The sequence below is a fragment of the Balearica regulorum genome, chromosome Z (assembly GCF_011004875.1).
Source record: "Balearica regulorum gibbericeps isolate bBalReg1 chromosome Z, bBalReg1.pri, whole genome shotgun sequence".
Taxonomy (NCBI): domain Eukaryota; kingdom Metazoa; phylum Chordata; class Aves; order Gruiformes; family Gruidae; genus Balearica; species Balearica regulorum.
Genome location: NC_046220.1, coordinates 45,563,890 through 45,590,488, shown reverse-complemented (window position 1 = coordinate 45,590,488; position 26,599 = coordinate 45,563,890). Strand labels below are relative to the sequence as shown.

At 37.1% G+C, this 26,599-nt stretch overlaps 1 protein-coding gene across 4 annotated transcripts in view; it reads right to left on the bottom strand.

Annotated features, from left to right (window-relative positions):
* PRUNE2 (prune homolog 2 with BCH domain) overlaps window positions 1–26,599 on the bottom strand; it is a 138,639-nt gene that overhangs the window by 46,024 nt on the left and 66,016 nt on the right. For all 4 annotated transcript variants that reach the window (XM_075740891.1, XM_075740888.1, XM_075740889.1 and 1 more), the window contains exons 7-9: window positions 11,985–12,143; window positions 4,475–10,982; window positions 3,191–4,022 (exon numbers count right to left, since the gene is read on the bottom strand). In XM_075740891.1, coding sequence (XP_075597006.1) covers window positions 3,191–4,022; window positions 4,475–10,982; window positions 11,985–12,143 — 7,499 coding nt within the window. The remainder of the gene's footprint in view (window positions 1–3,190; window positions 4,023–4,474; window positions 10,983–11,984; window positions 12,144–26,599) is intronic.

The window sequence follows — 26,599 nt, the reverse complement described above, 5'->3', positions numbered from 1 at the left end:
TGCCCAGAGAAGTTGTGGATGCCCCCTCCCTTACGGTCCCTGCCAACCCAAACCATTCTATGATTCTATGATTCTGAGTCAGATAAGAAAAAAGCCTTTAGTGAAAGCTATAGTGACCATATATACTATATACCAAGTATATATAGTTCTATACCAAGAACTACTGTATCCTTTCCTTGCAGGATGCACCATATTCCTTCATGCATTTAAGTTTTCACTGAAAACCCTCTTACATTAATATGGTCCAGTTTTGGACTTTAATGTGGGAATCGGTCTCAGAGAATATACTAAGCTCTAACAATAATGAATGTACTACGTCTGAAACAGCAATGCAAACTACTATTACGTGCATGATTCAAGTTTTTAGGAATTTCTGTAAGTCTCCAAAGAAAAGAACAGTTGAGTTTTTATCAAAGTGAATCTAACAATTCATAGCAATAAGATGTTAAAAAACCCTACAAGCCCATGGCCATAGGAATGATTTTCCTAGTGCCAGTGTAAGTTCAAAAATCAGATTCTTTTCTTGAGGTATATAACAAAGAATCTTACTGCTTCAAAGGTTTCTCAACATTGTTGTGTTGATTTATAAAAATAATTTAAAATCAGATACCTAGACCAGTTTTCTTTTCCTCTCTAAGAACATCATGGGCATGTAAGCATGGCAAGTCAAACCCTGGGATGCTGCCTGCATGTAATTAATCAGTGTGACTTAAGCAGGGTCAGCATCTGGCTGATTTTAATTTAAAATGCTTTATGGGAGATAGTGGAGTTGACAGCTGATTTGTTCATGTCAGATTTGCAAGCCTGCCACTAGCCAGCACCTCTAAACAATCCCTCCTTTTTCCCATCCCATTCACCATTTATTGTGAGCAGAGGTGGTAAGCATTTTTTGATTTAAAGATTTTTTTCACTACAAGCTACTAGTTTGTCAAAACCCAGCTTTATGTATTTAAATTAGTTGTTTTTGATTAACTCTTACTGAAACCCTGCAGAGATAATGGAGGAAGATGACTTCCAGGGTGTGGACTAGTCCTAACATGCAAACTCAAAGGACATCTAGTTTTCCTAGATGCACAAATCCCAAGCTGCCCTTCCACACACTTATGTGGATTCAAAACAACTGCTTGGGATTTTGCTTGTTTTGCTTCTTCCAGATTTCTCTTTTGTAGAAAATTTCAAAATTTCTGCTTTTCCTTCTGGAATCAAAGTTAAAAGCTTGGAGGGTTGAGTACAACAGAAATGTTATGTCAATCAGTTCTACTTTTGATAGTTTCAAGGTGAAGCACTCAGCATTTCATTTACTTCAGAACTGCAGAATTGGGGAGTGCTCATGTTCTGCTAAACCTTCTGAAGATTTGCCTCTTGCTTTAGGGCAGTAAATGCTAACCTGCATCAATAAAAGCTGACACTGCCCTACAGAAACAGAGCCCCTCTCATTTCATATTCTCTTCAGTACTGTCTGTCCAGTTAGATTGAAGTGATTTCAGCCAGGGGCAGTGTGTGAAGGGCAAAGTGTGCTCTGTATACTACTCAAAATCTTGTCTGTCAAGAAAATGTAAAGTCCTATACAGGTGCTTAAGTTTAAGCCTGCAAGCAACATCATTATATTTCAGAGTTTCTGAGACCGGGGTTTCTGTTTAGGATTAAGCCGGCACTTACTCTATATTAAAAATAGCTCAGCTATAACAGTGTCTGGTCTTGCGGTAATAATACTCTTAATATACTCTTTGAAAAATGTGTGAAAATGGTTAGAGGGGAGGTATTTTAACAAGTCTGGGGGAAGATAAATCACAGCTATTGACCTATTCATTCCTGAAATCTTAATAAAATGTGAACTGTTTGGGGTGGGGAGGGGGCTAGCAAAAAGCTGTGCTTTCCTATCACAGATTATTAGTACATGCTGTTATCAGGGTTATACTGTCATACACGGGCATGCCACCTTTAGCGGAAAGAAACCCTAATGCTAAAATTGCAAAATTGTTAGTGAAAATTTAAAAAAATAAAGTCTAAAATAAATTGCAAGCCAATTAAGACCTGATAGAAGTTATGAATGTGATGTGTATTCTACACTGAACTGACAACTGCTTGGGAGAAACCAGAAAAAAAGTAAAATTTCAGTCCTGCCTTCCACACAAATATGTTTCCACATGTTTCATACCACGTATGTTCCCTGGGGTAAGTGCAGTTTGAAAAGAGTGACAAGTACAAAGCAGTTACACCCCCTAGTTTTATTTGTACTGGGAAATTTCTTTTACTGTTCACAAGAATTTCACTGTATAAACCCAGTGCCAGGTTCCTCTTTGTAAAACCGCAGCATGTCAGTTGCAGATGCCCAGGAGAAATGAGGTCAGACTTCCACACTTGCATCTCTGGGGCTACCCTAGAAGTCCACTATGGGAGTTACAACCTCCTGGTTGTAAAAGATGAGTCGTCAACAACAGAAGCACCCTCTCCAATACACTACAGTAAATGGAGTCAAGAGGGTCATCTCGCTTCCCAGCTGGTGACACAGCAGAGAGACAGCAGGCAGTAGTAATGCAGTAAGCACAGAGGCTGCACTTCCACCCAAAGGCAGGTGCAAATATACTTGAACTGCCTCACCTGCCAGTCCAGTCCAAACACAGAAATGCTGCTCTGACCTGACTACAGCTGGGACATAACCACAAAGACCATAATTTTCCATTATCCTTTTCTTTCCTCTATAAGCAGCACCTTTTTCTGACCCTGGGCCTCAACTCCCTCTTATCTTCCTTCCCAGCAGTTTCGCATTAGGCAGAGATAGTACTTCACTTCGATTCCTCCATAATCTCATTACTGTCATTTCATCGGACTGGCAATTCCATCAGTATGTTTGGCCTGTGTTCCCTGGCCACATCTGTTTCAGATTTAAAGGTAGATTATGAAGTCTGTGGGACTTCATAGGGGGAAGACGGACTTATTCCTGCAGGGAAGTGGCCTTACAAGATTTCTGCATTGCAAAATAATCCTAATTTGACTCATATCAAGTAACCAAGAACCAAGACTCTCTTTTTACAAAGGGAGGAATATAGTGATACTTAAATCATGTAAATATAATTAGTACTTCAGACTTGAAAGTCTTGCCATCTATTCATAACATCATACACTTCAATAACATTAATAAGAATGGAAGAGAAGACTTTTGAAAGGAAACAGGTTGTTTTGTCCTTACCCTGAGTTTTGACTCTGTTCTCTTTCACTGTTGAGAAGCACTACTTCCTCCTTCATTTCTTGTTCTGTTGCTACGTTATTTCCAAGCGTCTGTTGAGAATTTTCTTCCCATACCTCATCACCATCAAACACCTGCAATACATGTGTTCCTGTGATGCCTAAATTCTTGTCTTCTGTAGTCAGGATGTCTGAAGGAGAACAACCCTCATGTTCAAAAGATTTCTGAAGGGGAGTTTCTGCTTGAAATTCTGTTTGAGTGTCAAGGATAGATTCCTGTGTTGCAACAACTGCTGGTTCTTCTCCAGAATGTCCAGATCCCGATTTTGGCATCTCTGACTCAGCAGAAATCTCTTCAGGTGATATGTCTCTGACTTCATTTTGGCCCAATATAATCCAGCCCTCATCTTGCCCAGAGCTTTCCTGAGATCTCCTTTCATCATCCAGTTTTTGAGGCACAACAGAAGAACGTTTTTCTTCTACATGAACAGAGTCCCATTCAGTCCCACAAACAGAGTGATCTTCCCTTTCAGTTGTAATGGAGATTGACTGAAAGGTATCCAAGGAGCCAGGTGAAAAGCCTTCATGAGATTCTGTTTGTTCAGCTACATTAGCTTCTTGAAATGTAAAATTACTTTCATTTCTTTCAAGGGTGTCTTTTGTTGATGGTATATTTTCTTCCTCAGTAACAAGGATGTAATCCATGTCCAGTGAAGTTGGATCTCGGTGCACCTGCATCCTCACATCTTCCTTACCCTCTGTACTTTTCAGTTCGGGGCTCTCAGAGGAATTTCTCGGTTCATTCTCCGTACAAAGTAGGGAGTCAGTGCCAGCTTCTAAAAAAACAGGCAAACAGAAACTCCTTTTAGTTTTTGAATTACTATTTCAGTCACCATGATTTTTTTAAATCAGCACAGTGAGATAAAGCTCTTCTCAGTTTGCTTTGCTCTGTTAATGTGTACTTGAATTTTATAACATCATCATCATTATTATTGTTAAAGATTATACATTAACACTGTAATCATTCCTAAAGGAAGAAATGATTCAGTGTCCCATGTGCTTGGCCCTGTACAAACAACCGAAATAATGTTCATACTTCAATGTTTAAAAGATTTGGATCTGTCTAGAAGGGTGATGCTTGAGGTCTTCCCAAAGTACAGAGTTTTGTACATCAGGGAGACACAAAAGTTCAAACTTCACTCAAAGCCTCATCTTTCAGCAGTAATACTCCAGACATTTCCTTCTTTCTTTGTTCTATGAACTTGCTCTGGAAAGCATGTTCTCTTACCATCAGGTGATCTTTTATCTCCACCTGGCGGTGAGTTGAGATCAATTGTTTCTCCTTCAGATTTTCCTGTCGAAGTCTCAGAAGCTCCTAGAGTTACTTCAGACTTGGAGAGTGAAGGTACTGATGTGTGATTCTCTTGAAGGCACTCCGTGGATGTGCCAGACACCTGATCTTTAATAATGCTGTCTTTGGTCATTAGGATGCTTTCTGCACCTTCTGAAGGAATTGGCAGTGGTAAAGGTTTTTCCAAAGAAACACTGTCACAAAATGGGTGCTGTAACAAGAGTTCATCCTTTGCATACTCTCTACTGCCAGAGGGTTCAGCATCAAAAGATAAATAGGATGATGGAGCATGCAGCACTGGTGATTGGTCACTGGGCATTTCCTTAAACACAGGAACATCATTTTCAATTGCATCTTCAGATTCTTTTGCTATGTCATCAACCAGTTGATTATTTGAATCAGATTCATGGTCTTCATTATCACCAGGCAGAAAGGATTTGGGAAAAAATATCTCTTTATCCTTTGATTCCCCTTCTCCTGCTTCACTGCCTAATACTGCCAGTATGGCCATTCCACCACATGTGCTTGCCGGGACATTAGTCACTGATCTGTTCCTGATGTTATGTTCTACCCCCACCTCAGAGTCATCCACACATGCTTCTGACATGTCTAGCTCATTACCAGTTATTGCTGTATGGTCAATATCAGAATATTTTCCAACTTCAGGCAAGGCACTGATTTCTTTTAAGTTTTGTTCTGCCCTATCAGGTAGGCTGAAATCTATGGGAACCAAACGCATTTGGGAGGTCACTATTTGAGCTGTATTAGTTGGTGTTCCTTGATGGCTTGCAGGAGTAAAACTTTCATTGAATGTGTCTTTCAGATCTAAGGACGTCACTTCTAAAACTTCGTTGGTAATTCCAGCTGATTCAATTGGATCAGTAACAAATCTATTTTCTGGACCATATTCTTCCAAAACTGCAAATTCATGAGGCTCCTGAGTATTAGAAGAGATTAGCTGATCGGTCTTTCCCTGATCATGGTCCTGGGGGCTACTGCTTTCAGACTGTGTCTCTACTTTCTGTATTACTAACTGACACTTTGAATCAAGACCTGACTCTCTACTCATATTTGACCATGTGTGAATCGACTGACTATTTTTGTCTTCAGGCTCCACCCCCATCTGAGAAGATGAGATAGACGCATGCTTAACTTCATACTCCTGGCACACATCAGGACTGCTTGATGCCTCTGAACTATTGTCTTGGTCACAGTGACTTAATATATCAGGATTTTCACCATCTGATTTCAAAGTAACAATCTGCTCAGCATTAGTCCACAGGTCAGGTTCCACTGAAAGCAGCTGATTACTTTCTTGTGTGTTGTCCTGTAAAATATCTGGGATAAATGCAGTTTGGGGAACTATTATACTCCACCCTGGACTTGGACTTGGCTTCTTTGTCATTTCAAAAGATGTGTCATCTACAGTGAAAGCACCTGGAAGGGAGTTGTGCACTTCTGATCTTTCACAGGTATCCTGCTGTTGTTCTTGAGGAATGAGACTTGCATCTCCCTCATTGTCTTTTGGTAGATCCAGTACAGTGATTTCTTGAACTGACATATTTGGCATACCTCGTTCCTCATCTGAAAAAGGATTCTGTGGAGTCAGTTCATTTTCCTGCTCTTTCAAGCCCTTTTCTTCTTTATCCAGTATGAAGGGATCAAATTGTTTGAACTGTATAGCATCTTGATTTATTTGACTACCAGGAATATTCATAGGATGTACTAGCCTTTCATCTTCTTTTTCATCGCAGTACAGAGAGAGAGGCTGATTTCCGTCATTACTTGCATTAGTGAAATGTGCTGCTTTTAGTTCTTCATCTTGTGAGGGTGATCCCCAGGGGTCATTCTTACTATTTGTTAACTGGTTTGTTGCAGAGTGATTTGAAACAGAATACTGATCTTCCACTTGCTTTTCTTCACCAGGTTGTGAATTCCACCATTCTGAACTGTCATCTGGAAAAGCAAATGTTCCCGCTGTGGATTTTGGATCAGTTTTTAAATCGGCTTCCAATGACGTACTCCACGTATCTACAGCTTTTGAAGAATACTCTTCTTTATCACCACCAGCAGAAGTTGGTGTAGTATCTTCATTCATTAGATACAAATATGCGTCTTCTCCACTACCTGTTTTTTCACTGAAAATACACACTTGAGCTTTCTTCTGAAGTGTTTCACAATGACTTAAATATTCAGAAGTCTCATTACACTCCATTGTAGTCAAGGCCTCCTGTAATACTTTCCCAGCTTTAATTGTTTCAGGATTTTCACTGAAGATGCCTACCTGGACCTCCTCTCCCACCTTAGATTTTGCATCTAAATTGTCTTCATTTGCTTCAGGACTTGTTGCGTTGGATTGAGCATAATCCTCTCCAATTTCAGATCCTTTGTGCTGTTCCTTTTCATACATGGAATCTTCATGAATCACTTTTGAACCTGTTTCTGAATTCTCTGAATCTTCATTTATGTCAGGACTTGATAGAGAAGATACAGTATCATCATCTACATGGGCATTCCAAAAATCTAAGCTTTTAGGAACTTTGTTCTGTTCAGCCTTGGTTTCAAATCCTTCTTCACATTTATTGTCAAATTCATTCCTTTTGTAAGCATCTTCAAGATTTTTATTATTCTTAATATCCCACATATCCCTACTGATTTTGTGATGACTGGCAACTGGAATGTCTCCCCACACATTCACAGATGCATCACTTAAATCAGGACTTGTTCCACTTGAGTGCGCGTAATCATTTATTGAATCACTCCACACATTATCTTCTTCCAAATAACTTTTGATCTGTATAGCTTTTGAAAGGCTGCTTGTGGTGTTTGCCATTTCAAGGGCTTCACTTGCCTCAGGGCTTGTTCCAGGAGACTGACAATCTTCACATGGCTGTGAATTCCAAGCAGTTTGGGGAAAACTGTCATTAAACATTACATATGGCTCTCTGCAAAGATTATTAGCAGGGTCTAAATTTTCAGAGTTTTCATTTCTCCCAGAAACTATTTCATGTGAAAATGAATTTTCCACTGCAGACAGATCTGTAATGTCAGGAACACTAACATATCCATAAGAAGGACTCTTAAACTCATCTGTGAAAGACTTTTCATGAGTTCTGTTCAGTTCAGAGCTATTTTTGAAAGATACTAACTCAGATTTACAAATGCCTGGATGGTTAGGAACCACTTCATGTAAGCCCTCTTTCGCTTCTCCCAGTTCTTCTTGTGGGTCAGTCATCAGAGGAGTTGATGTGGCTGGGTCGCAACCACTCTTTCCAGAATCATTCCAGATGCCCGAGCTTCTGCACATTTCAGAAGAATTGTTTTCAGGATTATCACTACCCTTATCAGAACTTTCAGACATACTTTCCATCTCAGGACTTGTTGCATCCTCTATCACTGTAGTCTCCTTTTCAGCTTTCTCAGAAAGCAGATGTGATGTTTCACTATTATTGTAATTTTGTGGTCTGGAGTCATAATTTCTGCCTTCCTCAGAAGGACTTGAAGAAGACTCTACATTATTCTGTAACAAGTCTTTCTTCTCTTCCTGACTAACTGGATTACTTTGATTGGAAAATGACTCATTCTCTGTGACTAATGCTTCTAAACTAACACTATTCCTCGTTTTTTCTGGGGAGCTGGGAACTTCAGTTGTTGACCTGTTTTCTTCTGAATCTGCGTTACATGAAGATTCACTGTCCTCTTGCACTGGTTTATTACAGATGTCACTAAGCATTTGCTGTTCACTTATCTCATCTGTACTCTTATATTCCTCTTTTCCGTCCTGAGAGATGACAGTTGTATTCTCCCAGACTTCCTCACAGGCCTGCCCAGTCTGTAAACTCCATGAGTTCAGCTGCTGCGCTGAATCTTGACTATCCAGCTTTTCATCCGTATCAGCAGTGTTTTGCACTGCCTTCTTACTAATTAGCTCACTCCCTAAGTCACATATTTTCAGATCCAAACCATTCCCAGTGTCCGAAGTTGACGTAGATGTGTCTGTGTCTTCTACAGGAACACTGCTCACTGTTTCTACATTTTCAGCTGCAGTCTGTCTAGTATTTAATTTGTTCTGTGGAGGTGATAAGTCATTTACTGTTTGTTTGTATATTGGTGTTTTTCTTCTGTTTTCAGATACAGAAAAATTATTTTCACTGGTATGTATCTCAGTTGAAAAACATTGATTAGGTCTTTGTTCTGAATTAAGGAAAGGTTTAGCAGATACAGAAAGAGCAGTAATTTCAGAATTTCTTTCTTGTAACGGGGTGACATTATTTAGGGGAGTGTTCCAGATGTCTGTGTTTCCAGTGCTTGAAAAAGGCATGTTTCTAGGAGATAATGGTTCCTTATTTGCTTTCTCAAGTACTTTTGGCTCAGCCAAATTTGGGTTTATCAATTTATCAATAACTGATCCTTCATCAAAATCTTTGTCCTCATTTTCTCTTTCATCTTCCACATATGTAGGTGATACATATGAATCAGATGTTGAATAATTGGTGTCTGGTGGAGAAATAACTAAATCTTCACTTATGTTGGATGAAGGAAGATCTGAGTGTTTATACAAGAAGGTATCCTCCCATGGCACTACTACTTCTGTTACTTCTTTCCGGATGTTGTTTTTGTCATAGATATTCCAGGTCTCTATATTTTCAAATTGTTTTGGTCTACGTTTAGGGTCACCAAATACAGTTTTTTCCTCTGTTTGCAGCTTGGAATTATTTTGCATATTGTTGAAAACAGAATTTATATTCTCAGATTTTCCATATTCTACTGAATAATATCTGTCTTTATCCCAGGCTTCTGGAGATATCTGGATAGGTGGATTTTCAGCCTCATTGTCCGCTGTGATTTCTGAAGAATCTGATAAACTAGTTTTTGATATGGCCCATTCCTCAGGAATATTCACTGATTTTTTTTCTCTATCCAGTCTGGGCATGTTCCACATATTTTCTGAGGATCTAGCAATGTCTCCTGCTTCGAACTTAGTCCAGACTTCGTAAGAATTTCCAGCTAGCTGACTACTCTTCCCTTCACCACTACACCATGCATCTGATATCATAGATGTCGGCTGACTGACATTCCATGGGTTAGTAAAGCTCTCCAGTTCTTGCTTTGTCTCCTCTAAAGAAGCAGTTTGCAAACGTGAATGCTCACTGTTTTTCTCTTGATTCTCATGGTTCCAATTATCTTGTTTAAATTGATTATCCCACAGACCTGCTCTCATGTATTCCATTTGCTTTGGCTGTTTTTGTAGGAATACAGAATCTGAGGCTCTTCTATCAATATGTTCTCGTAGCAAGGGACTTTCTTTACAATCTTTCCATAAGACAGGGCTCTGAAATACAGATTCCTGCTCACTTGAACTCCATGTATCAGCATTTCTGGACTCTATGTCAAAGCCATCCCACCAGCTCCCATATCTAACACGAGACTGAGAATAATTTGTGCCATCTATTTCATTAATTTTTTTAATGACATCCTGTGGGAAAAATAAAGGCTGCCCATTATCTAATGGTGAAGTTTCTACAAGACTGTTCATAGGAGTTGGTGGAACTCTTGAATCAGCTGATTTCAAAATTTCTGGTGAAGAATCACCTTCAACTAAATCAATCAAATTTGAAGTTTTCTCACACAGTTCTCCTGGATTCTCATCAAATTCAGTTAAATTGTCTTCCTCATTCGGTGTTACAAATAAATCATTTGAATAATTTGCTGTATCATTTTCTAGTAGGTTTGCCTCATCAAGTTCTTTCTGCACAGTGAGTTGATGTCCTTCTGATGAATCACTATTAAGGAAATAGTCATCTGCTGGGGAACAATCGACAGAATGAGATGATGACTCGGATGGAGCTGTAACCACGGGTGCCAGATCGAAATTGAAAAGATCAAAGTTATCACTATTGTCTCTAGACTGAGGTTTTTGTTCTTCAGCTACTGCTCCTTCAGGAATAGGGCTATAGGAGTCAAAGCCAGGCAGAAGACTGTGATGGGAAGCAGCACCTTCTGCAACAGGGCTATCATCACTAAGGAAAACAGAACTCTCCTTGGAAGACCGGCTGCTTCTAATGGTAGCCAATCCACTGTCTGGGCTCACAAGGTCTACATTAACATCAACGTGGGCTTGCATAGATCCATTTAGATCTTGTGGATTTTCTATAAAATTGGCAGAAATGGGCTGTGGTTCCACATCAGAACCATATAACTCCATAATACCAGAAGATCCTTGTGAAAGTGGAGCACTTCCAGCAACAGCTTCAGTAGAAGAAGTTCTACTGTTTGATACCATTTCCGGTTGTCTTCTATTCATAACTTCCTTAACTAGAAGAAAAATTTGATCACAGGTCACCAAAGAATTTTCTTGATGATAAATGAGAATTTGGTCACATCCACATTCTAAAGGATCCAGCTCCAAACAAGGATTCTGACATTCTTCTAATTCACAGCAGATCTGTTGAAAAATAGGATGTTTCAAAAGCCATTGCAATCATGGGCATAAGGGCACATATTGTCTACTTCACTGTGTAACATAGACATACCTATCTATTCCTATTAATCTATTTCTTTCACTGTAACAGCTTTACTATGATTCCTAAACAGATGAAGTATTAAAATAGAAGATCAATACAAAATATGCATTATATAAATGGTCAGAATATTTACTTGAAATTATACCATTTGACTGTCAAGTTCACTTTTCACTAGCAAAAGAAAATTAAAAAAAAATGTTTAGTTGTTGCCTTAAGAAATCTGAGTAAAATATGTAACGGTACGTGAGAAAAGTATTTCTAGAATGGGATAATTAGACTAATAAAATAAATATATTTATATTGACCTTGAAAGGAATAGTCATTTAGGCACCTGTTCCTAAAGAACAGAAGCTTATAAGACTGAGAAAAACATTCAAAAAGTTGCCACCGAGATGATTTTTTCCATTTGGGAACAAATACAGTCAAAAAAATTGACAGCAGCTGGCTTTGGATAAATGAACACCCTAGGAATAATTTGGCTTCATTTCAGAGCTTAAATTCTTTAGCAATAACATGAGTTCTGGTCATTACCATTTACAATGTGTTTGCTTGTCCCTCACTGCCAAAAACTCATTCGTGTAGATCACAACACAAGACCAAGCCAAAACTAGTTAAATAAATAAATAAAATAAAATAAAAAATCATTCTGTTTTAGCTAAATTGAAAAATCTTGTCTCTTTCTGTATTTCTTGTAATCTTACACTCTTCCTAGTAGGCTAGTCTGAAACAATCATAAATATCACAATCTTTCATTTTGTATCATATAAATAATGCAGCTTTTTCAAATAGCTACTCAGTTGCTAGACAACTATTGCTACTTTTTGACACCACTTAATTATTCAACACTTTGACATATACTACTTTAAAAAAACAAACATTTTTTTCTGGAAAGACATTAGTAGGTTGTTTTTCCAGGTACTTACTTGATTGCCTAGCTCTACGTTTTCCGAGTATACCGCTATTTGTCGTTTCGTTTGCTTCTCATCTGACAAGCAGTTGGCCAAAATGACAAGTACATCAAACCCATATTTATCTATGAATGCTTTCAGATCAGCAACAAGACTTCTGTGTAATATGCAGTCCTGAAATATGGTAAGAAATTGAAAGAAATGTCAGTGTCTTTTCTTGCTCTTTCCATCCAAGTCTATGGTGAAAATAGCCAGAAACATTAACAAGCATCAGTGTCTGTAACTGGCAAGAGAATTCCATTCCATTTGTCAAAACAGCTATGTACTTACAAAAAATCAAGAACTGGTCTCACGGCACAATAATGGACTTTTATTTCTGGACAACACTAAAATACTAAATGTAGGTTTTGCCTTCTTGAAACTGCTGCTGAAACAGAATTGTTACTTGTTCCTGCTATTTTATTTTGCAACGTTGCTTAACAGTATTGGGCTACTGCTATTTCTTGAATAAAACCCCTTTTTTGTTAGAAAAATAAAAATATTTTATGAAATTTGCCATGTCAATCTTTCATTTAAAACAATAGATGCTACAATAATAGTATTGAGGTGCAAAATCAGGCACGCAAAAGGAAATTGTATGTGCTACCTTAATTTTTTAGCCCTTTATATGTGTCTATTATGATGTTACATGATTGTATACAATTTTACCATGGATTATTCCGTTAGATTTGTTTATTCTTCCTCTTTGAATTCTGTGCAAGTCTTCAAAACAACAAGCCCCCCAAATAAGGATAGAGTAAGGCAAACTAGTTTTAAAATTGCTTTGTGTCAAAAAAAAAAAGGTTATTTTCATGCATCCCACACACAAAATAGACAGTAGGTAAACACTGCATTTGTTATTCCTGTTCTCATTTATACTTGGACTAGCTCAGTGTTCAATTATCCAGATTTTGCAATGTAAGACATACATCACTTTTTCTCACCTGGGGACATAATGCACAAAGTATAAATGTCTCTCTTCAGTCCCCAGTTCTGATAACTGCCAGTGAACAAAGACTTAGAAATTTTATTTTCTCCTTTATGTTTCTGCTATTTGTATTTGAGATAATTTTTTTGTCATCTTTTAGCTAATAGTTCTTCTGATGCTGACAAGCTACACTGGCCCTGAATAAACAGCAGTTCATCATGAACACAACACAACTGTATATGCAGATTGGCATGTTATTCCCTTGCATCTGTCTCCTACCTGATAAATTACTGTTTTGGTTACATATATACAAATACTATTTATTAATCTACTCAAATTTGTCCACAAAATGGGTCTCCCTCCCTGTAAGTTAAACTTAAAACAACAACAAAAAAAAATTTGTTTGTCAAATGCTTTGGAAGTAGATTCTTTTCTGAGATTAGAGATGAAGTTCCACTTTGATGTTCATGTAGCACCTAAAAAAGAGTTTTATGTGAAATTCACACAGATTAATGCACAAACAAAAGTCATCTGTCATTTTACTGGTGGACATTCACATATGAAATCTGAATAGGAGGTTATAGTGAGGAATTATGGTGAATAAGGTTTGAATGTCCAAACCAGTAACATTTTTCTGAAGACTCAGGTATTTGGTATATTAGAAAAAGTGCCAAAATGTACTTAAGCATGGAAAAGTTACTTCAATTATGTCACTCTAATTGCAGTTGGACTAATTAAAATCTATTGGAATGAAAAATTTGAACTAAAGCAGATTCAAAACCATCTGAAAATCCCTGATAGCTCCTTATCTCAGTTACCCACTGACAAGCAATTCAAGAAGATTGGGAGGTCACAGGGAAGGACATGAACCAATCAGGGATCTAGTCTGCAAGGTGGTTTATGGCTGTACATAAGGTAAAAAAAGATCCTTCTAAAAATATCCAGCCTTCAAGCCTCACGATACTTTATCTTCTAAATTGGTTGTATCAGCTGAAAATGCAAGGAATTAGAAATTTTCTGTTAAAATCCTGTGAACTGGAAGCGTCATGAAAGTGGCATTGAGTGAGATAATATCTGCTGTCAGCCCACATTTGGCACTCACAAAATAGTAGATTAGGGAGTGCCAAAAATCCTGCTTTCTGCAGTGTTTTGAGGGAGGAACCTCTTAACCTGCCTACATGGCCAGGGAAAACTCCCCTGTCACTATCATGGCCTACTGGAAAGTCAATGTGTGCACACAGTGCAATCAGAGGTCCAGTTCTAGAGTTTAAGGCCAAGGACCACTAAGGCACCATAGAGCAAGACTATGAATAGAAGAGAATAAGACAGAACATTCACATGCTAGCAGCTATTTGTGGTGGGAATGGTTACCACAGCAAGCGTATGGCACCAAATGCCATACAATGGAAGGTCAGTTCTACCAGTCAGAGCAGGAACTAAAGATGTAAACAGCCATGGTAAAGCCCCTAAAGGTCCTAAATTCTGAATTTGCCTCGTGCCCTGTGTTTTGCTAACTTACGTCATACAATCAAGAGCAACACCGAGGAACTGATACAGCAGCAGGTGATCCAGTAGCCTGCTGCTGTAGGTGGGGAAGTTGCCAAGTATGTATTCCTTGTGGAGCAATTGGCACTGGGCCAGATTAATATAAACAATAATGGATCTGTACTACCTACATAATTATCTAATCCAGCTACTTGAGGTTCTCTCAATTTCTTCCATGCTCTCAAACTTACTACTATTCAGTGCATATTTTTCCTTCTTGAGGTTCTCAGCATGTTCATGACTGAGAGAAGCACAAAGCTTCTGAGCAGGCTACACATCCCTCTCCATTGGGTACAAGTTGCAGAAGGACATCAGTTACTTTCTACGTGTTTCTGCGTGCCTTACATCCAACTTGGCCTTTGGGCTGTGCTACATATATTTCCTGGACATAGAATAAACTTGGCCAGCTAACTGTACCAGAGAAGACTGCAGACAGCATCCACTTGGTACGAGCAACAATGTCACTTTTGCATCCTTGCCTTTATCTAAAAGTGCAACAACAAGTTCTCGTATGAACATCCTTTCTTTCTGACGGTAGAAATGACGAATGAAGTTGTTCCCCTATAAGACAATCCTATAATAGCTAAAATGACGAAAAGGTGGAAATTTCTTCTATGAACAGGGCGTCTCCAGCATGCTGTGCACGGATTGGAGGTTTATTCAATGCAACACCTCTCAGGTTTCCCACCACCTAAAGGGATATAGGATTATTTATCGTGTTTTCTCCTTATAACATTAGCTGTGATACATAGCATTTGAAAAAGTACATCACAGGGTTTGCCTGCCTGTTACTGGGATCATAATGGCCCAGCGCCACCTGGTGCAGGGGAGCAGCATGGGAACGGGTTTCAGTGTGCCAGCACCATACATCACGTTGAAAGAAAACATCTTTAAAGAAAACGTGCAAATTATTTGAAGATTTAAAAGTGCAAGATGGGAAGAGATATTTTACAGTGACATCCAATCAACGATAATGCTGAGGGAGTCATTAAAGCACATCAGAACAAAGTCCAAGTCAAGCAAAATGATGCTGATCACATCCCATTTATTACTTTACCCCATAGCCTCTCAGTGAGAAAACTTTCTGACAAAAAAGTCATTATTCAGGAAAGGTATAAAACCCAAGTTGCTATTCATTCTGTGGCATGAGGAATAAGATACAAACTTCTCACATTATTATGACTAAGCAACAATTAATATTCAAATAATACCTGACAACATAAGTTACTCAATTTTCTCACAGTCATTTTAAAAATCAACAAAAAGCTTTTCTCCTAAGTTGTTACATCACTAAGTGCATCCAGATATGAAACACAAGGCAAACAGACCTTGTTGAATGAATAAGTCAAATACTAAGTTTGCTGGAAAATGCTGTTGACTTAAGCTATTGAATAAAAACAAGATCAGACCACATGTCTTACAGCATCATGACTCTACCCCATTAATTTTTTTGGTTGGATGGAATATTAATAAAAATATAAAACTAATTATTAATTTTTAAACAGGTAAAGGTAATTTATTAATGTTACTAAATATTATTAAGTAATAATTTTTTATAAAACTTAGTTTCATTCCATCCCTCCCCCAAACATCCATAAAGTTTAGTCTTTTAAAATAATACCAACACAATTCAGACACTTCCTTCACAAGCATTCAAACATTGAAATAAAGACAGTTGCAAACAAGAAACTCTTATAAATTACCCAAGACTATGTATTGGAAGACATGGTAAACATATGGACTCTTCAACAAATTTGCTAACCTAAGTAAACATCCAGAATGTTGCATGTATTGTAAATGCTAACAGAAATTAAAACATTTCCTTCAGAAATGAAAAAAATGCTAATCATTTCACCAGTTAAGCTGCTACATCCCAAATTAATTACAAGCACTGTAAAATATGCTGTTGATGACTTAGTATAGTAGGAAATACACTGAGATATAGCCAGACCATGACAAAGGTCAGTCAGCTATTCATTCTTATACTACTTTTCCTTACTTTATTAGTATGTGCTGGCTTAAATATTGATTAATATTTGCATAGTGTACAGCAGGTAAACAGCATATGTAAACATTATTAGTTGTCATAATGCCCTCTAAATAACCTATTAAAAAAAAAAGGTCTGTAAGTATACTTGAAATGTAGAATACTTGAACTAAATAGAATCTAGTAGTAAATATATTTTGCAAAAGCATTTGCATGGTTAACAGCAATTTGGATACTGGAGAAATATAGTGTCTTAGCATTTGTAATAAAATTGTGCATTTGTTTTGTCTAATGCATATAGTTTATACAGTGCTACAACACAACAATATGGTGAACATTCTGAAATTACAAATTTTTTTTTATCATCTGAGTAAAGAGAATAATAAAGTTTAAGAAATCCACAGACTTTTGAAGTATTTTTAACATGACCTGCTCAGCTATTACGTAGTTCTGTTGAGAAATACCATTTTACATAGGCTGTAATTTTTGTGAAGCTTCTTTCTCTGAAACTTGATTTCATTATAGGAATCTATTTTTAAATTGAATAGTTAACATAACTACAAACATGGATGATCCTTTAAAAGAAGCAAAACCACCAAAAAATATCCAAAGAGAATTTATGACTTCATGTCTAGCAACACTTTCTAATTCAGAAGCCAACAGTCAATTACCCGCGTGATCACTGTAAATGTACATTACACACACTTCTGATTCTTCTAAGCTAACTGTGTCAATATTAACCTGACCAAATTAAGAACAAACTGTCTCTTTTGTTCTTCACACTCTTCACATGGAGAGCACAATATGGCTTTTGTCAGAGGTGCTCCATCATTTTGGCTCAAGGAAACTGTCAGTACAGTTTGGGATTCGTTATTCATGGGCAGATACCCTGATGGGTCTAATGAAGCCTTTCTGCTGACAACTCATTTGCTAAAAATACCCAACCATCACAAAATATAAATGAGGAATATCACTGTATCCCATTACAATTTTCACAACCAAAGCAATTATCACAATACAGAAGTCGATACATACTGCTTCACACGGTAGTCTCTTAATATTTCATGGTCAGTACTTCTTCATTCCAGTTTATTTCTATGTGATCACTGACAAAACTTTATGACATACTTAAATTGCAATATAATAGGGTAAACACCAATGTTATAGCACACATGCAGAGCTAACAGTCTGTGTGCCATTTGTTCTAAACCCAGCTAATTACTAGAAGCCCCTTCCTTGAAAAAAAAAAAAAAAAGGGAAAAAAGAGCAAAAAACCACTCAATTTTTTATAAAAGTTTTCAGGTAAGGTCACTAAAAGTGGAAAAAACATTATAAACAGTACAGTGTTTATAAGATTCCAGAAATATGGACAAGTACATTCACTATTTTGCCTCTTTTTTTGTATCAGCACCAGTGGTGAAAACAGTCTATACAAAATTCACCATCTTTTCTGTAAAGAAAGATTGCATTTTTCTGTTGTGCATTTCAATCTACCAAATCACAGCTCTGTTGTACCAATATTTATCAGTTTTCTGAAAAGAACAAAAATAGCAGCTAATTCTGCTTTCTTTGTGTTGCTGTCTAAAGTTTCCAAAGAGAAATAGGTATTAGGTCCTAAACCAAAGAGCAGGAGACTGGGCATCTGAGAGCTTGTGTTATCCTGCTATATAGAGACCCCAGTCACACCTTATGTTTAACTTTAGGCCTCCCAAGCTTAACTTAGTAGGAAATTTAAACGAACAGGAAATTCTATAGCATTGTGAAACACTGCATATGGAATAAAGTGATGAATGCCAGTTTAGCACTGATCTCACTCACATTACTATAGGTGGTGGCTGTGTTTTTACAGTCTATTATTTTCATTAAATTCAGAATAACTAAAAAAAAATAAAGCAAAGAAGAAAGAAGAATTAATCCATAATAAAATAAATTATCAAGCTTTATTCAATGTAAGTGTGTTTAGGCAGTTTCACACTGGAAACAGTGCCTTTTCTACAGCACTGGTACATTTTATGAATGTGTGTCTTATCAATGATCCACTCTTTATGAATTAAGATTACAGCTAAACAAGTTTGCTTGCACTTGATACAAGTACAAATTCTGTGTATTCAAATTCAGGCTTGTCCATTTTGATCTGTGTTTAACTAGAACTTATAAAGATGTCCATGTTTTATATGTATTTAGCACAGCACACAATCTCCAGGAAAGACTGGAAAGTCTTGATTCATTCATAAAATTTAAAAAAAAAAAAAAAAAAGTTGCCTAGGCAAACAGCCAAACTTCAGTTCCACTATTCCACATTTTCAGAGCTAGCTGAGAGAGCTTTGAATTTAGCAGTTGGGATACAGCATCTCCATGTATCTGAAGAGACATTATACTGTCCATGAACATAAGGCTATCATAACGACCCATTTGGCTTAGAACATTCTTCTTTTGGCTGGAATATCTGCCTTCAGCAGCCATCACTGCCACGCACCTGAAGGAACACAAATTCTTATCCCCTGGCTACTGGGGTGTACAACGAACTGCCTGAAACACAAGAGTCAAAAATGGTCCCTGCTGTTGGTGGGGTCTGTGCCCATACACTCAAAGTATGTAACAGACCAGAAGGGCTGGAGATGAAGTCTAGCTTGTTAAGGGGCTGCTGCATGAGATAAACATTAAACACTCGGCCTAAGGACATAGACAAACGTAGGTAATGGTGCGCATTCTATTGTGATGTGCACTGGAATGACATGACGATATTAGATGGCTGTGACCACATCTAGAAGAAAAAATGTTTTGCAGCAGCACCGGATCCAAGAAGGAATGTACGTCGTCTAGTCTAGTGAGATCAAGGTGAAAGCCCTTATTTATTTCTATCTTCGTGAGAAGAAATTCAAAGCGGTTGTAATTTCTCCTATTGTTAATGGATGCTTTCTGTAATAAGAAAATCATGAATGATAAAGATAAAGCTGCCATTTTTCAGCATTTTTGGCAATTAACAGATAAGTAGTTTGGGGTTGTTAAAAATACAAAATAGAGCTAAATATATAGATGTGATTTGCAGGTTTAAAGGCTTAAATGTCACCTCATTTTTCAAGTGTGTCTTTAAAACTCTGTCTCTGTAAAATAGTTAAAGGGACAAACTAGAAAGCTTGCAATCCTAACCATACAACTTCTGCTGCAAGTAGGGAAATACAGGGAAATGTACTTGCATTATGCTAAAATGTACTCCCTCCTGGTCAGTTTAAAGGCTGAAGTAAGTATGTACATATTTTTCTGCAGCAAACTGCATGGAAAGTGTCTTATTTTGAAACCACAAGTATAAGTATCCAAAGCCTAAAATTAAAGGAATCCAGGGACCTGATTATGCACCACATTTATAAGCAAATATCACCTGTACAAAATATGCACAAAATACACACAAAATGAAAAGGAAAACATCTGTATACTGAAGTACAATGTAGTATATACAATCTAATATATTACTTACCTCAGAAACTTAAGAGGCGAAAAAGAAACACTTTTTTTGTGTCTTACTAATCAATAGGCCATGTGGACATGGCGTATGATACACTTTTTTATTCTCCTTTATATTGTTCTGCTTTCTGATCCTAGGTTAAGGACTTCCATCTGATTTTTCCATAGCTTGTAAATCAATTAAAAAAATAATGGAAAAAGACACAACCTACCACTTCAGTTACAAGGTTCATTTAATCACATACAATATTTGATTTCACTGTTGACTGATTAGCAAGTGGTAACGAGCAAAAGGCTGACTTGCCAGAGTGATGAATGAAAACATAAGAAACATCACAACCAGATACATACTGACCAGGAGCTGTCTATTTTAGCCAGCTAAGTCTCAGGTGTAAGTTTATATGTAATAATTCATACTTTACAAAATAATTCCCATGCAAACATGGTAACGCAAAAACACATTTCTGGCTGTCAAGAAAATTTCTGGCAAAATTAATCAACCATTCATCCATTCAGGCTCTTTGCATACCCTTTTGTCAAAGAGGGAATACTAAGAGATTTCTTTCCTCTTCCACGCACTCATTGCAATGGTTTGTAGAATCCATCAAGCCTGAGTTGATTTATTGAACTGTCTCTTAGCTCAGCAGTATAACTATAGCAAATGAACTGGTAACTTCTCAAAAAACAGCAGTGATTCAACAATATCGGGTTTATTTAATTCCTTCTAACTTCAGATTAGCAATTTCTTAAAGGGACTGACTTGCATTCTTTAGAAGTTCCATCTGCAATTTTATGCCAGCATGTTTTGTTTCCATTCTAGTTTTTAGGTTGGGGTTGTTTTTTTTTTCATTTTGACATTTGACAAAGGCATTTTTGGTTTACAACTGGTGCTAGAATCTACCTAAATCTTCACATCTTCACACTAGCTAAGATGCTTCTACTAGTAGTCAACAGAGCTTTCAAATTTAAATACAACACTGCTTTGTACTTTTATGTGAGCCATCTTATTTATTATGCTATGAATACAGAAAAATAATTACCCACTTAAAGTCACCACCTCTTTCTTTAATTATATAAACAACTTTGCATGCATATTCAACTATTTTTGTATTTATCTAATCCCATCACTAGTAATGAGAATTGTTATAAAAAGTAGTTAAGGCACAAAAACAGAGCTATGCTAAGCCGTTTGAAACACTGTTTAAACACGGATTTTATTGCTGAGCATCGTCCATTGAACCCCATGGAGCACATTTATCACTCACCAGCTTTGCATTTTTCTTCATAAAGATATATGACCTTTGCCTATTAGATTTCATTAGCAGGGCACCATACAAGGCTCCTCTGCAGATGACAGGATAGAAAGCTAAACAACCTCGCCTGAAGGATTTGTGAGAACAAGCCCATCTTCAATCTTTGTCCCTGGGAGGCACTTCTAACACCTGCCAACCACAGCACTATCATCAGAAAAACATTTAGAGATTTATCTTCAGGCTGGTGATTATAAGAGATAATTTGTTTGGAGTATGGATAAAGTTGGTCTAGCATAAACAAACTACAAGCTCAAATTATACGACGAACCTCATTAACTATTGATTTAACCACTGCAAATCCATGAACAAATGTTGTATCAAAATGTTAATTCTTCCTGAAGATATAATCAAGGAAAAAACAAAAATGCCAAGGCAGGATGGTGAGCTATTCTTATGTGCACTTTTAATGCTCGCAGCTTAAATAGGAAATGGAGACTTGCTTCATCATAAGAATGACAATAGTATATACTATTGCCATTTTCCCATAAACATGTAGTTTTATCTGGCAAAAAGCGCTACATCTCTTTAGCTGCTGTCACTATAGAGGGATGAAACAGTGCTTTCTCTCAACTTTCAGGAACACTTTTTTGTTTGGGGACAGTAAGACTAGATGTACCATTAAAAACACTTTCAATGGCAAGAAGTTAGCAATATTGTAAATGGATACCATCACAGGCAGCCGGTCTGAAAAATTATATATACATTTGTACCTTCTATATTATATGTATCACACATATCGTCCCTACCTGAAACGGGAAATATTTTTCTCCTAATCTTTGAAAATGACTTTCACTCAGGCTAATAAATCATCAGTCTTCAGCCAAGAGCATATTTAGAAATAATGTAGCTGAGTTAGTCCTGCAGGCTTTTTGGTTTTTTTTCTTTTTTTTTTTTTTTTTTTTTGTGATACAAGGGAAGCCAACCCTGTCCCCTCTTTGCAAAGGAGAGAAAAATGCTGCTAGACTTCCTACTGCAGCCCAAAGAGAGCAACCAGCGAACATCTCCACCTGATGTTGTTGGATTATGATCTAGCAGAGTTCCATTGCACCATGTTTCTACCAGCATTCCTGCTCCTTAACACCACTGTGCTGAGGGGGAAAACTCATTTGTATAGGAAGTAGAAGGAAACCTGCAGTTCTTCCTCCATTGTGGGACTCTGAACAAACCATTCAGTATGACTTGTATTTAATAACAAAATACCAAAGTTTTTAATACTAATGTAGACTGTAAAAACAGCAAAAATATTTTGAATGGAGCTCAAAAACTTGCAGCTAAGAAGTCAAAATAAGAAGAAACTTTGAAAATATTTTGTGGGATGACATTATCTCTCAGCATTAAATCATTTTTAAAAGAGAATGGTATTTAATGTGAAATTACTAGTTCATCAGAAAAAAAACAAAAAAACCCCAACCAAAACCAAACCGACAAAACCTGCTGGGGAATACTGTCTTTCAATCTGAGTGTTCTTCACACAGCAATGCTGCCATGCAGATGCACTCACACTTTTCGGTTTTCTGGTTCAGTTACCAAAATTTTTAGTAATTTATTATAATTGCTTAAATGTTTTTAAGTTCTTTAAATGTTAAATGACAACTTTAAATCCTGAATTTCTGACTTTTTTATTTTTTACCTTTTTTTTTTCCCCATTACATTTACTTTACTAATTTATATGAACATCTCACAATCTCACTACAGGAACAAACCACAGTTACTTAATTGTTAAAGCTATTTCACTGTATTTATATAGATGGGCAAATGATTTTGCAAGATAGTTGATCTGGAATACAAAAATGGACCACTCTTATCGATACAGGCCCATCCAGGCACCCAGATTTGGGCAGGATCCAAACCTCTTTCCCCACCAAAAATCCTGCTGTGAAAACTATCAGCTGATAATAGATCAAAAGAACCATTCATGCAGGATTCAGATCTATCACTTTTACTATATTCTAAATTGTTAAATGTGTCAGTTTTGGATTGTTGCATCAAATTTTAGTAATTGGTGAAGACTCCTGCTTCAACTAGCTACCTCTTTTTCTGCCTTTCTAAAGTAGCTGTTTGTTTCCTCTCTTGGTCTTTTGATTGCAAACCATTTTTCTCAAAAACTGTACTTCTTCCATTCATTCTTTTGATTCCAAAAGGCTATTTTCTCCTACAAGTTTTCTTCCTCTGGTGCTGCAAATTCCTGACTTACGTTAATTTTTACTTTCCCTATTATCTGTTATGAACTCTCTGATCCTGTTTCAAATTTCTCATTCTCCTATTGCAATTGAATTCTCAGCGAGAACCACTGATGCTACTTTAGGAATTTAGTTTTAACTGTTTATTGTTTTTTCCTATTGCCGTCAATCTTCCTAATTGCAAATACAGTTTCCTGTTAAGGCAAAATGCTCTTCGATTGTACCCCAGTCCTTATTATACTTTTATCCTGTTTTCCTTTTAGCAGCACATATCCATGGCTTTGAAATACCTCACTCTAACCGGGGGTCCCTGTGTATTAAAAAATATAAATACCATTTATTATCTGTAGTGTTCATTCTGCAAGCCTGAATGAACAGGCCTATTCAGAATCATACAAACTAGAAGATAATGGAAAGCCTCTTGCTGACTTCAAAGGATTTGGCAAACACCACTAATGTACATGTAAATATTCCTCCAATCAGTTCCCTACACAGACAATATTCATGCTATTTCTCAGGCACTCATGTTTTGCAAACTGCCCTTCCAGGAAACAAAAGTTTTCTGCCAAGTATGCAAAAAATTTAAAAATGCGTTTTAAATTGTGTTGATTAAGTCAGTTTTGCACTGTATGTTAAATCACTGGCACCTTTCTTGGCCACTCATGTTGCCTTGTTGATATTGAGTAACCCTCATCTGGAATGCTCCACTGGAATGTCTCCACTGGAGACAAAAAGATTAATTAATTTTCCGTTTATTGGTTCATCTCTCTGCTGAGGAAGCTGAACTCTTGCTCCAAGACACACAAACAAACAGGGATCAATGCGTTTTCGGTGGCACTGGCCTTTAGTCTCGCGTGCAATGCCAGTTTCTGAACGGGAACTAGGAACTGGAGAGAGATGATCGAATACTGTCACAGAACTTTGCCACCAAAAAAATCCTAGTCTTCTTACAAATAAGAGTAGCAATTCAGTTTCTTGTAATTCACTTAAGCTTTCCCAAGGATTCTTCTAATAAGCACGTACAGTTATGCAAGCAAAATGCCTTTAGCAACTCATTTGTTAAACAGTCAGTTCCTTCAGAAGAGATAAAAGGACTCATTACCAACACAAGCAAAAAACAGGATAAAACAAAGTTCTTTGCAGATGCCTGTCAGGAGACACACACTTGGTTACACCAGGCAGAAGTTCAGCAGTGGCACCCTTGTCTGTTTAACATACACAGTAGCTGAGACAGCAGCTTTTACCATTGAGATGGTTCAAGTGTCTGAGAAGAAAACACTAGCAGTGTGTAAGGCAGATTTTGGATCACAACTGGTAGGATCCAGTTCTCCAGCATACGCGCTTTATGTGGGTTGCATGCTTCAGAAAGTTGTGCTTTGCTCTCTCTCCAGACAGGTAAAAGTGAAAAATGAGATGCAAAGCAAGACAGTACTCTGAATCCAACTTGGAGTTAAGCACTCTGAGGCACGGGACCACTGCTCTGCTATCACTGCCATGTAAATCTAGTTTAACAACCGTTTGCCCTCAGGGCCCAAAGCAGCTGGAATACATTTAATATGGTTCTAATTTTACGTGATACTTACATGGAACTCTCAATGTTAACAATAAATTATGTCTAAGTGTGTAAAAGAAAAAAAAAATTCCTAAAGAACAATAATACAGGGATTTTGTTGGGCCTGGCAAACAAAAAAGTGCTCCAAGTTTTAATATTACAGGAAGAGTGGCAAGCAAAATCATTATTTTCCAATTTGTTCAGCAGTCAGTTTCCAAAAACTTTTGTTGGTGCTGATGAAGTTAGGTTGGTACTGCCTCTGCAGCTTAATGCAAATTTAAAATGGGCTTTACCAACGGTTGGCAATTCCACCCTGTGCAGTAGTGACTCCAGCTAGCACAACTGACTCTCCTCGTGCAATTACAGCTTTCTTCCAAGCACTTAAACCTTGAGCCAAGCCTAATCTGTCAGGTAAATTGTATAGTAAGACTGTCAATAAAGTAAATAAATATATTTAAACTCAATAAGTAACAAATGAAAAAAATTGACCACAAAATAAATATATAGCAAGTTAACAGCACATATTTCAGTTAGCCACAGGCATGCCATGCATTGCCTTATTCACCCTCTGCTTCATAAGTGTAAACATGCATTGTCACTGAAGCATCTTTCAAACACAATAGGGAAAGAAACAAGTACTTCTCGGTAATGTCAAAACAAAATTTTATCTAACAAAGCAAGCAGCTTATTTACTAAATTTTGTACTGCTACCCATTGATTTCACTGTAGCCTGTTGATAATTTGAGGTTTCAAAACCAAGGTTTAAATGCAATTCTATAAATGTTGAATTTGTGTTGTCTGAACATTGAAGTAAATGAGGTACAAATAGGGTCGTAGGGTGATCAAACTGCTAATACACTTGCAGATAAAATGTACTTAAAATATATTCAAATATTACCAAATCTTTGGAACTGAAGTATTTCACAGCAGTAAAAAATATGTGCATGAACACCTTACTAATTAGGCCTGTAGTTAAGGCTTTCTATCCTGCTGGTTCATTTTTAGAATGTTCTCACTTCAACCTCTGTGAAATTGATGTCTTTAAATTCAGGGCCGTAACTATTTTCTGAAAATATTATTAAAAATGTTAACATGTAAATAAGAAAGCTGAGGCTCCAATAACATCCAATCTTCTTTCAAACCATGAAAAAAATCCATATGGAATGACACAAGGTCTTTACCTCCGCTACACTGTGCATTGCAAAACCATGTATTGCTCAGTGCTAGAGAGAGGCATTCAGTGGAATGCATAATATATTATCACAACCATGCAGTAGCCGACAAGTAGTAAAGTAAAGGCTCTTTTAACAATTTGCATGTTAAATGGTGCAACTACTAGTCTAGTTTTAGCCTCTTGCAATTCTGTTAAGACAATACCAGAACAAACAGTGGTATCATAGACCTACAGCTCTTTTGATGAACATACTTGTATCATAATCCTTAGGAAAAAGAAAATTTTAAACCCAAAATCTGCAAAAGAGAATTAAGACAGAATGGTCCAGAGCTAGAAGGACATAGACGTACTGACTTCGCTCTCTTTACATTAAAGCACAAACACTTCTATACCTCCCACTTGCAAAAGGAACTGACCACGGCTCTGCTGTATGCTGTGTACTTCAGCAGA